At 30.3% G+C, this 12346-nt stretch overlaps 1 protein-coding gene across 3 annotated transcripts; it reads left to right on the forward strand.

Annotated features, from left to right (window-relative positions):
- Nucleotides 1–234: 234 nt before the first annotated feature.
- LOC146903578 (C2 and GRAM domain-containing protein At1g03370-like) lies at nt 235–5561 on the forward strand. Of its 3 annotated transcripts, none has more exons than XM_085737827.1 (9): nt 235–1002; nt 1100–2341; nt 2449–2631; nt 2784–3067; nt 3185–3301; nt 3412–3674; nt 4164–4332; nt 4448–4721; nt 4880–5561. In XM_085737827.1, exons 1-9 carry the CDS (start codon nt 654–656, stop codon nt 4900–4902), a joined length of 2904 nt encoding a protein of 967 aa, XP_085593953.1. In that variant the 5' UTR covers nt 235–653; the 3' UTR covers nt 4903–5561. The 3 variants fall into 3 exon arrangements, with proteins under 3 accessions (XP_085593953.1, XP_085593951.1, XP_085593952.1); XM_085737825.1 differs by having other exon boundaries at nt 4448–4717; XM_085737826.1 differs by having other exon boundaries at nt 4164–4305; nt 4448–4717.
- The last annotated feature ends 6785 nt before the right edge of the window (nt 5562–12346 follow it).

A 12346-nucleotide genomic window follows, 5' to 3' on the forward strand; every position in this document is an offset into this window, starting at 1 on the left:
AATATTTCTGCAAATACGACAAATAAAAATGAACAAAAGAGTAATATTTATTATTGCTTAAAATAAGTTTTTTTTTGAAATATTTATTATTATTATTATTGTTGTAGAAATGGGTAATAGTTATTTATTTATTTTTTTATAATATTTTTATTAATCAGCTTAAAAAATCCAACATATATTTTTATTTTTAATTTAATTTTCTACTTTTGTAATTACATGTACCAAATGATTTTCATTGATAAAATTGTTATCTGAAAAACACATTAGAAATGAGAAGGAGAGAAAACAAACCCTTTGGATGATTGCATTGCAGAGAGGGAAGAAGGACAAAGACAACCCATTCTTTCCATGTTTCATATTCAAATTTTCCATTTATTATTATTATTGTGATTCTTTTTATTTAATTTCCATTCCTCCTATTGATTTTGATCTTTTTGCATTTTCTGTAGTTTTCTCAATCTTTCAAATTCATCAATGATGATTTTTTAAATCTTTTTTCATACATGCATTGAATCATGTGTTTGATCTGTGTTGACCAATTTGGTTGATTATTTTTAATAATAAAAAAAAATATTTTATGCATTATGATAAGAACGAAAACAAAATAAGTTGATATTTTTTGGCAAAGATTCTAGGTTTTATTATACGATAGGATGAAGCTCGTGGTTCGTGTGATTGAAGCAAAAAACTTGGTAGGTTTGGATTCCAATGGGTTAAGTGAATTGTATGTGCGATTAAAGTTGGGAAAACAAAAGTTCAGGACAAAGGTGATAAAGAAGAATATGAATCCAAATTGGGATGAACAATTTTGCTTTTGGGTTGATGATCTTAAAGAATCACTTGTTATTTCTGTCAAGGATGATGATAAGTTTATTAATAATCATTTGGTTGGAAGACTTAAACTACCAATTTCACTTGTTTTTGAGGAGGACATTAAATCCCTTGGCAATGCTTGGTACATTTTGAAGCCAAAAAAGAAGAAGTCAAAGAATAAGGAATGTGGTATGTTTGCTCATACTTAATTGATTATGTCCGATTTCAGATTTTAGATTGTACAGTATATCTTAAATTATGATATCTAATTTCTTTTCTTGGACAGGTGAGATTCATTTGAGTATATTCCTTTCTCAAAATAATTCATCTTTGGATTTAAATTGTGCTAATGATCAGTCGTCGCTTCATAGAAAATACAGTGATGCAATTACCTGTTCTCCTTCACAATCGTCCAATGGTCGTTCAAACTCATCTTCTCCTGTAAGGGAAGAAACTATATACTCTAAGGATGAGAAAAATTATTCGCAAAAATCATTTACTGGCCGACTTGCTCAAATATTTAATAAAGGTTCTGATCCGTCTTCGATTTCACCTAGTATAAGCATGGAATTAGATACATCCGAAATGGATAAAACTGAAGTTGGTGAGGTCAAAGTTGAGGATCAGTCGTCAAATGAAACTTTTGAAGAAATTGTGAGAAAAATGCAGTCTGCAGATCAAGGAAGTGAAATTCCGAGCAATTTACCAGGAGGGGTTCTTATAGATCAGTTATATGTTATTGCAACCGAAGACTTGAATGCACTACTATTTTCACCCGATTCAAATTTTCCCAAGTCATTAGCAGACATACAAGGTACTACAGAACTGCAAGTGAGTCCTTGGAAGTTAGAGAATGAGAATAAAAGCTTGAAACGTTCGCTTACATATATCAAGGCTGCCACTAAATTATTGAAGGCTATCAAAGGCTATGAGGAACAAACATATTTAAAAGCTGATGGGAAGAACTTTGCTGTTCTGGCTAGTGTTAGCACCCCAGATGTTATGTATGGAAGCACATTCAAGGTGGAATTACTTTATCTGATCACACCTGGACCGGAGTTGTCATCAGAAGAACAATGTTCACGTCTGGTGATATCATGGAGACTGAATTTCTTACAAAGCACCATGATGAAAGGAATGATAGAAAATGGAGCTCGGCAAGGTATGAAGGAATCTTTCGATCAGTATGCCATTTTGTTATCTCAGACTGCTAAGCCTGTTGACTCAAAGGATCTTGGTTCCACCAAGGAACAAGTTTTGGCGTCGTTAAAGGCAGAGCCCCAATCAGATTGGAAGCTGGCAATGCAGTATTTCGCTAATTTTACATTCATCTCAACTTTCTTAATGGGGTTGTATGTTCTTATCCACATGTGGCTAGCTGCTCCCATCATGATTCAAGGGCTTGAGTTTTTTGGACTTGACTTGCCAGACTCAATTAGTGAATTTGTTGTCTGTGCTGTTTTGGTTCTTCAAGGTCAACGCATGTTGGGTTTGATATCGCGTTTCATACGAGCTAGAAGACGAAAAGGTAATGCTTTAATGATATTTTAATTTACGAATTCACATGAATTTAAACTCTCATATTATAGGAAAAATATCAAGGAAAATGAAAATAATTTTTTCTTCTTATGTTAGGTAGTGATCATGGAATTAAAGCACAGGGAGATGGATGGCTGCTAACTGTTGCTTTAATTGAAGGAAGCAATATAGCGGCTGTTGATTCTGTCGGACTCTGTAATCCATATGTTGTTTTTACTTGCAATGGGAAAACAAGATCTAGCTCAATCAAGTTCCAAAAATCTAATCCTTCATGGAACGGTGAGTATCATATTTTTTTATCATTTAATTGCGCCATATTTCAAATATGAACCTCTTATTATCTAACCCATGAGTATGGTTTTTCCCTGCATCTCATCTGGATCATTGCATGATGTATACTTATTTCTTAAGAACATTGTCAATCTTCGCAGAAATATTTGAATTTGATGCTATGGATGACCCTCCTTCTGTGTTGGAAGTAGAAGTTTATGATTTTGATGGACCCTTTGATGAAGATGCATCTGTAGGACACATTGAAATCAATTTCCTTAAAACAAACATATCGGATCTTGCTGAATTATGGGTTTCTCTTGAAGGAAAGTTAGCTCTGGCATGCCAATCTAAGTTGCACTTGAAAGTTTTCTTGGACAACACTAGAGGTGGGAATGTTGTAAAACACTACATAAGTAAAATGGAGAAAGAAGTGGGGAAGAAGGTATGAATCCATCTATGTTACTGAACTGTTTGGTAGTTTTTATTTGCAGCATTGCGCTTAAGTATTATTGAGTTATGACCTTATTTGGATTTTTTTTATCCATGTACAAAATTGTAGATTAATTTGCGATCTCCTCAAACAAATTCAGCTTTTCAAAAACTCTTTGGACTTCCGCCTGAGGAGTTTCTCATCAACGATTTCACCTGTCATTTGAAAAGAAAAATGCCCCTACAGGTTCAGTTATTAAGTTATGTGATTTTGAAAGCGGTCAATTACTATATTTGTTTTAAATGGCACATGTTTCTTAAGTATTATCTCATCGCGTTGCCAATGAATCTTTGCAGGGCCGTCTATTTGTTTCAGCAAGAATACTTGGATTTCATGCAAATTTGTTTGGACACAAGACAAAATTCTTTTTGCTTTGGGAGGACATTGAAGACATCCAAGTCATTCCTCCTACATTTTCATCAATGGGTAGTCCAATAATTGTCGTAACTCTTCGTCAAGGAAGAGGCGTGGATGCAAAGCATGGAGCAAAAAAGCAAGACGAACAGGGAAGACTCAAGTTCCATTTTCAGTCTTTTGTGTCTTACAATGTTGCAAACAGGTAGGCTCAGTTTTTATGATTCTGTATCCGCTCTTTCTTCTATACACTTTTCTTCAATACTACAACTTGTATAAAAACATAATCTGTTCAATATTTTTCTTTACTGTTGTATTTCATAATACTTGTGTGTTCATTTTGGTTGATGCATAAATTTTTTGTTATAAGAACTGTATTGTCAATTCACAATTGCGTTGCTTTTAGTAGAATTATATCTTGAATACTATGTTACATGAAATATCAGATACGCAAGCCCATCTCATATTTTCTTCCAATTATATTTGATTATTGACACGATATAGTTGTTTCTCGAGGGCCACCACTCCCTAACTAGATTTTTTTGTGAAATGTTCTAACCACCTTATATTTAAGGTATACTTTTGTTATCTACTTTTCCTAAGATACCTTTAAGAAACTATCTCAATAGTTAATAGTTTTAAGGATATGCCAATTATATTTGTTGAATCTAAAAATGTTCATATGTTAATATAGGACTATCATGGCTCTTTGGAAGGCCAGATCTCTGAGTATTGAACAAAAGGTCCGATTAGTTGAAGACGATCCTGAAACCAGAAGTGTTGCCAGTGAAGAGAGTGGATCATTCCTTGGCAGTGACGACGTTAGCATGTCTGAGGTTCATTCTTGTGCTCTTCCAGTTCCTGTAATTTCCTTCTCTGTAAATTATTGGTTCCATTTTCTATTTTTTTTTTTTGGGTACAATTTCACCAATATCTGTGTTTGGTTATCATATTATAATTTTTTTTTAACTGAAATAGGTCAGCTTCTTTATGGATCTATTCGGTGGAAGTGAGTTGGACTGTAGGGTCATGGAAAAATCTGGTTGTGTTAGTTATTCTTATACCCCTTGGGTATCTGAGAAGAAGGGTGTCTATGAAAGGGCGATATATTACAAATCTGAGAAGCGTATTTCACGTTATAAAGTTGAAGTAACAAGTACTCAACAAAAAACTATTTTGGATGGAAATGGTTGGCTTGTAGAAGAGGTTATGAACTTCCATGGAGTTCCTCTTGGTGATTATTTTAATGTGAGTAAGTCAATTTATCAAGTTCCTTGTCTTTCTCTTTTCCTTTTTAACAAATCTAACTTATTTGTTATATATCTTTGTTTCTAGAACTGACTTGTTATTGCCACCTTGTTCTTTGATTTCGCCTAACGCATTATTGACTAGTATTTTTGAATTCCACAGTTGCACCTTCGCTATCAAATTGATGATTTACCCCCAAAAGCAAAGGGATGTAAAGTTCAAGTATTATTTGGAATTGAATGGTTGAAAAATACAAAACATCAGAAAAGGATTACAAAGAACATTTTAAAAAATCTACAAGAACGAATAAAGTTGATCTTGAGTTTAGTTGAGAAGGAGTTTTTGGAAAAATAAGGAACGAATCATACTGAATTTGGCCTTTCTACAATAGGAAATGTAGCTAATATTTTAACAGCATCACAATCACTTCACTAAATATCGATGTATCAAACTTGCTAGCGCTGGTGATCTCATGATCTGTTTGTCATCTATGTCACTTCATCTCTTTCAATGATGATAAAATCACAACTATAATGATGCTGAAAATCATTCAGCTAAAAGATGTTCATTTGCTTCCAAAACTTGTTCATCAAGCTAGGTTGGTTATGTTAATGATTGAAGATATTACTAACTGTTATGTTGTAAATGGCAAGTTAGAGTCTAGCATTGTTAAAAATCAAAATTTGTGTATTGCCACAATTTAGATGATAAAGTTGGCATCTTGTTAACGTGAGTCATGTATGTTGTATCATAGGTACTGATTTCTTTTCCTCCAAAGTATAGGTAATTGTGTAAAAGAAGTTTTCATAGGAATGACATGTAAATGATTGTTTGGTTCTCGTTACTCCATCATCATGTATATCCCAATTTCCTAGTAATTTTTTTTTCATCATGTATATCTCAATTTCATAGTAATTTTTTTTTTTTTTAAGACAGTCAGAATTATATGTATATGTAGGTCTACCACATGTAAGATGATTTTGTGGTTGTTTTTTTGTTATATATTTAGATGATGATGATAATAATAACAACAACAACAACAACAAAAATTTAGAATATAATTTTTCTGAGAGGATATATAATATAATTTAATATATAGTATTTTATGAATAATATAGATTTCATAGTATGAACTTTAAATTTTACGAATTCAACCGTAGCATTAAAAAAATTTCATTGAGATATTAAATCTGCAAATTTTAAAATGTGTTTCTCCAAATACAAGACAAATATCGCATGTGTCAAAGTTTTCTAAAATTTGTTTAGGTAATAATTTGATTTCTAGAATAAATTTTTGTTGTTGTTGATTATGTGATAGTAAGACAATATGAAAATATTTAATAGTTGAATTATTAAAATATATTATTTACCATCGAGTCAAATTGCTATGAGAGAATGTGTTGATCCTCATCTATATAAGTCCTCGTGAGCTTAGCTCAGTTGCTATGGACAATGCATAATATATGCAAGGTCTGGGGTTCAAACCCCGGCCACCAAAAAAAAAAAATCCTCATCTATATAAATAAATATTTAGAGTAAATTGTCATTTTGATAAGTGTAATTATAGTCTTTGAATATATTGAAATTAGAAAGAAAAAAAAAACATCTTTTAATGTATCTTTTATTAGTAATTTATGGATTAAACTAACAAATAAAATATAAATTTGAGAACCACACTAAGTAAAACACATTCAAGAATCAAATTAAAGTAACTTAGGAAAGACGCATCCAATGATGTTTTGGTATTTTAATATATTCAAACACTACATTGATATTTATAATCTGGTATTTAGTAAATACTATTAAAAATATAATATATTTTAGATATTTTAAAAGATTCATATACTCCATATGATCCTATTTATAAGAGAAATTTAGGTCATTAAAAGTAGATGTATTTGGTCCAAATTTTAAATCTTATACGTCAACTTTTGTTGACCAAAATGTTTTATAAATTGAATCGGAAGTAGTATTCAAGAGTGCAAGAAGTATATTTCTTCCTCTCTATTTTTTTTTTTTAACGGGACTCTATGATTTAAATATGTTGTCTTTCAAGTTTTTTATTTTAGAAAACTAATATACAAATTAATCATTTTTTTTTTCTTTATACTCTTAAAAAAAATTAAAAGCATATGCATCAATGAATTTACTTTTATAAAATGAATTAAGGGTAAAATATCTAAATTTATTATTTCTTAATACGTGTCTCTGAACCTTAAAGATCAAAGATCAGAGATGAATGAAGTAATATATGTATCTAAATCTTAAAAGAAAAATGTTAAGTAATGTTTTTAAGATACTCCCTCCGGTCTCAAATATAAGAAAAGATTCCTTTTTTAGGTTCATTGAATAATTAAGTATTTGTTCTACAATGTAGATTAGATACATTAACTACTCAATGAACCTAAAAAAGGAATTTTTTTCTTATATTTGAGACCGAATGGAGCATTGTTTAAGCATCTTAAAAAACCTAAGAAGATGGAATATAAAAGAAGAAAGAAAAGATGAGAGATGGAATATTACTTTTGTCCATAAAATGATAAACAATATCTGACAAAATTGTAAACGCAGGATTTGCAATAAGATTCTTAGACAAAGGAACCAAATAGGACCATTACATTCAATGAAGCACATTAGTCAAACAAATAGAACCAAAAACCAAAATGTGGAGAACATTTTGGGACACTCAACTCAACTTGACTGCTCAAATATGGAATGGGATGACCCTTTGCTCTCTAATTGTAGGTCCATAATGATGAAGTGTGAATTGACTATGGCCATTTTGAAGAAAGCCTTTCCAAGCCATACTTATTACCAAGTACTAGATTCATTACATATATATACTCGCATGTCTTTGGCATTATTCATTATGTCCACACCAATTTATGTTTCATGCTTTTATAATTTCACGAAAAATTTCCCAAAAGCGACACGTGAGCATGATTCATACCTGCTGCTTTCTTAGATGTCAAGTTTTCAACTCCCACTTCACTAAGCCAGACATAATCATAACTAATTAACCACTTTTATAAGAAATTTCCCCCGTCTACGATTAAACACATCAATATTTGCATCCTAATCAAAACCAATAATTGCAGTCAAAAAATTAAAGCTACTAACAATTTACGTGTAAAAAACAACCTCTTTTTGATTGATTTTTACCCACTACAGTATAAATATAATATGTTGTGGTTGAAAATTTACAGCATGTGTAACAACAAAAAGTGTATGGGTAGGTAAGAGGGCGTTTATTAGCATGAAAAAGTAGATAAGATACAATGACTCGTTACCTTTTAAATTAGCTGGAGAAAATGGTAGCGAGTCATTTCCTTTGCCCTACTTACATACTAGTACCTTCTTTACATGAGTCACTAAGCAACCTTGAATTTAAGTTTTGTTTCTTCATTAAAATTCCTCGTACCAGGAAACTCCAATATAGATTCTCTATATTGGTTAATTCTATTTGAGGCACCATCCAACGCTGTCTTCACATCACATCTCATATTCGAGTTTCAAACTTGTTTACGGTGTTTGAGAGTTTAACCATTTTCGGTATAAACTCAATCTTGTTGGTGATCTAAAATTGATATTCTAGAATGATAATTATTAATTTGAAATAAAAATAAAATAAAAGTGAAAACTTATATTCTAATGGAGGGGGGAAGTATGGAATGATACATACTCTAAACCACTAAATTTGTTCATGATTTTGCAGAGCTCTAAGATTATCAATATTTTTAAGGTCTTGCTAACAAGTGCCCTAAGGGCATTGTTTAAGGAACCCAAAAAAAGAAACTATGTCTTGAAAATACAAGTCAAACACTTTTTAAAGTCATAACCGTACAATTTTCAATGCAAAAATTGCTACTTTTAGATGCTTAAACAATGCCCTTAGGGCACTTGTTAGCATTTTCCATATTTTTAAAAGAACTTTAACTCCATCAAATTTTTACTCATATCAGTATTTCTAAAAGTACGTTTAAATTTAAGTTGAGTGATTAAATATAGAGACCAAATCGACAATAAGTTATTATCTTTCTTTAAGGAAAATCGACAGTAAGTTATGAAAATACAAAAGTCTAGTTGATATTAAATACAGAGTTCCTTAAAAAAAAGACTTAATTACACTTTTGGCCCCCTAAGTTTCCCAAAGTTGTGATTTTGGTCCCCTAAAAAAAAAAAAACTCTTTCCAGGCCCCCTAAATTTACTTTCTGTTGCAATTTTGGCCCCCTAACCCAATTTTGACCCAGTCAACGCTGACGTGGATGCATTTTTGTATTTTTTAATATTTTTTTTATTTTGTATTTAAAAAATAAATAAAAATTCTGGAAAAATGAAAAATTAATAAAAAAATTGAAAAAAAAATTTTAAAAAATTTTGGAAAATTGAAAAATTAATAAAAATGAAAAATAATTGAAAAAATACGAAAAAAATTTAAAAATTAATAAAAATAAAAAATGATTAAAAAATGAAAAATTGAAAATTCATTAGTATTAAAAAAATTTAAAAATTGAAAAAATTAAAAAAATTTAAAAATTTCGAAAATATCTGGAAAATTTGAAAACGAAATTCTTAAAAAAACGGAATTCTGGAAAATTGAAAAATTGAAAATTCTGGAAAATACGGAAAATATTTAAAAAATTTCGAAATTTTCATTAGTATTTTTTCCGAGAATTTTTGTGTATTTATAAACCGGAATACACATAATTTTTTGTGTATTTACAAACCGGAATACACATACTTTTTTGTAAACCGGAATACACATAATGAAAATTTCCCGGAAAAAATACTAATGAAAATTTCAAAATTTCGAAAAATACACTGAAAAAACCTAAGCTCGACATATATACTAATGAAAATTTCGAAATTTCGAAAAATACTAATGAAAATTTCAAAAATTTCATTTTTTTAAAAATGATTAATCTTTTTAATTTTTTCGAAAATTTCGAATTTTTTTTAAATATTTTCATAATTTTTATTTTTCATTAAAATTTTAATTAGAATTTTTCCAGAATTTTAATTTTTTTCAGAAAATTTCGAAAATTTATTTTTTTTCAGAATTTTTTAGATTATTTTATTTTTTAATCATTTTTTATTAATTTTTCAATTTTCCAGAATTTTTTATATTTTTTATTAATTTTTCAATTTTCCAGAATTTTATAATATTTTTTTTCAATTTTTTTATTAATTTTCAGATTTTTTTTCAATTTTTTTTTGTAATAAAAAACATTTTTTTTAATTACAAAAATATTTTTTATAAATTAAAAAAATAAAAATAAAATAAAAAAATTTACACATGTGGCGCCCACGTGTCTGTTGACTGGGTCAAAATTGACGTGGGGGGCCAAAATTGCAACAGAAAGTAAACTTAAGGGACCAGAAAAGAGTTATTTTTTTTAGGGGGCCAAAATCACAACTTTGAGAAACTTAGGGGGCCAAAAGTGTAATTAAGCCAAAAAAAAAAACATAGGGAGCAATTTGACTGTTAATAGAGTTAATGACCTTTTAAAAATATATTTTCAATGACTTATTTGAGAGTGTCCTGCAAAATCATAAATTAATTTAAGGAAAATGCTAACCGGTGGGCACGGGTTAAGGATACTAAAAAGGGAAATAATATAGTAATTATTGCATTGAAAAATGTGTAATTAATCTATAAATAAGTCAACAAAGTTTTCTTTTATGGTAAGAATTTCCTTTTTTGTACAGTGCCCCGGGGCATCGGTTAGCATGACCCTTTATTTAATGGTTTACGCAATGAAAAATCTTAACTACTGCATCACTTGTCGTCATAAAAAGTTCAAAGTTTCTCATTCTCAAGTCATCAACAAACTCAAAACCTGCGGGAAGGAAGATCTTCTTGGGCACAAATTAAGATATCTAACTATGAATAAAGTGGGGGAATTATGGCATCTATTCGATAAGTTGGACAGTTTCTTTCATCTCCTTTAAATAAATAAATACTAAATGCATATCCATAGCGCAGCATGACCTAATAATTTCAAGTAAAAAGCACATCAATTAACGTACTTCGTACACAATAAACAAATGCATTGGCATTGAACTGTCTTAACTTAACTCTTCATATAAAACGGCACATGGTTGGGATTTTTCTCCCTCCCTTTCATATGTTATTCTTGATAATATACTGCTGAATAATAGTAACAAAGTCTAACTAGAAAACTCAAATGAAATTGATCATGATGATTGTTGAAAAGTGCCTTAAAATCTATTTTTTTGGTGCCATTCTGCGTCCAGACACGGGATTTTGCGCCCAAGTGTAGGAGACCTGATTGAGGCATGCTGCAAGGCTGTTGTTTTGCGCCCTGGCCCCGGCGCAAATGCGTGGACATATTTATACTCCCTCCGTTTCAAAATGAGTGTCGTTTTAGCCAAAAAAAAAAATTTCAAAATGAATGTCACTTTCGGTTTTCAATGCAATAATAACTTTTTCTTTTCAATTGTACCCTTCAATTAATACTATGTTACACTACTTCCAAAGTATTATTTTTTCTTTAATGAAAAACCAATAGTTGATTAGGATAATTTGGTAAAATTGATATGACATTTGACTACTTTATTTCATTCTTTAATCTGTGTGCAATTGGCTAAAACGACACTCATTTTGAAACAGATGAAGTAAAAAAGTAGTTTCAACACAGTTTTAAGAGTGGAAAAAAAACCAAATTTTGGGGTAGATTCTTGGCTTTGGCAAGCCCAGTCAAAAACCTTGGGTTTGAAATCAATGAGTTATTTTGTCACGGAAAGAGATTCGAGAAAATGGTATAATTAAGTTTGAAGAGTGATTCTTGTAATTTCTTTTGGAATCTTTGAGAAAAATTACTCTCTTGATTAGTGGAACGGAGAGAACAACTCTCCCTAAAAGTAGATCATTATTGAACTGAACTAAGTAAATAACATCGTGTGTTTTTCTTCTACTTATTTCTCCTTGATATTGCTCTTTATTTTGTTCGTCATTATTATTATGTTCCATTTGGTTTTTGGTTGCCATCGATTTGCTCCACACATCGAAGTATTGACATGACTTTGTTCGAATTCACAACAATGCTCAAGGCTAGCTATGACTCATTGAAAAAAATTGTTGTCGATTACAAGTTTCACATTTGATGAGATATGACTTGAAAATATGTTTATAAATCATGGATAGTCCTCAATTTGCAAAAACGACTTATAACACGAGGATTACCTCCATTTATTAACATATTTTTACTCCATCTCATTAAATAGGACACACTCCTTTAAGAATAGATATCGAGAGTACAACATGTCCGATAATTATGACCTAATAGTAGGCTGTAATATTATCTTAGAATTTGACTTGAGTAATTAGACTCAACACTTTCACCTATAGATATGTATGTTATGTAAATTTGCTTCTAGGTAGTAGCTGTTTAAAATTGATTGACACCAAATTAAAACCAAACCCGATGTTTTTATTTTTGTATTGTAGGTGCTTACTCTATAATAGAAACCTATTAATTGATGGAGTAGTTAGGACATCTTGTTTTAGGCAAATTAAGGGATTGGTGGTGGGGTTGTTTGTCCATGACACAGAATATCAACTATCTATATGGGTCCCAATTAAGAAAAAACAAGGTGAGCTAAAC

Source organism: Medicago sativa, chromosome 8 (genome assembly GCF_051527215.1).
Source record: "Medicago sativa cultivar Bolivia chromosome 8, Bolivia_mono, whole genome shotgun sequence".
In the NCBI taxonomy this organism is placed as follows: domain Eukaryota; kingdom Viridiplantae; phylum Streptophyta; class Magnoliopsida; order Fabales; family Fabaceae; genus Medicago; species Medicago sativa.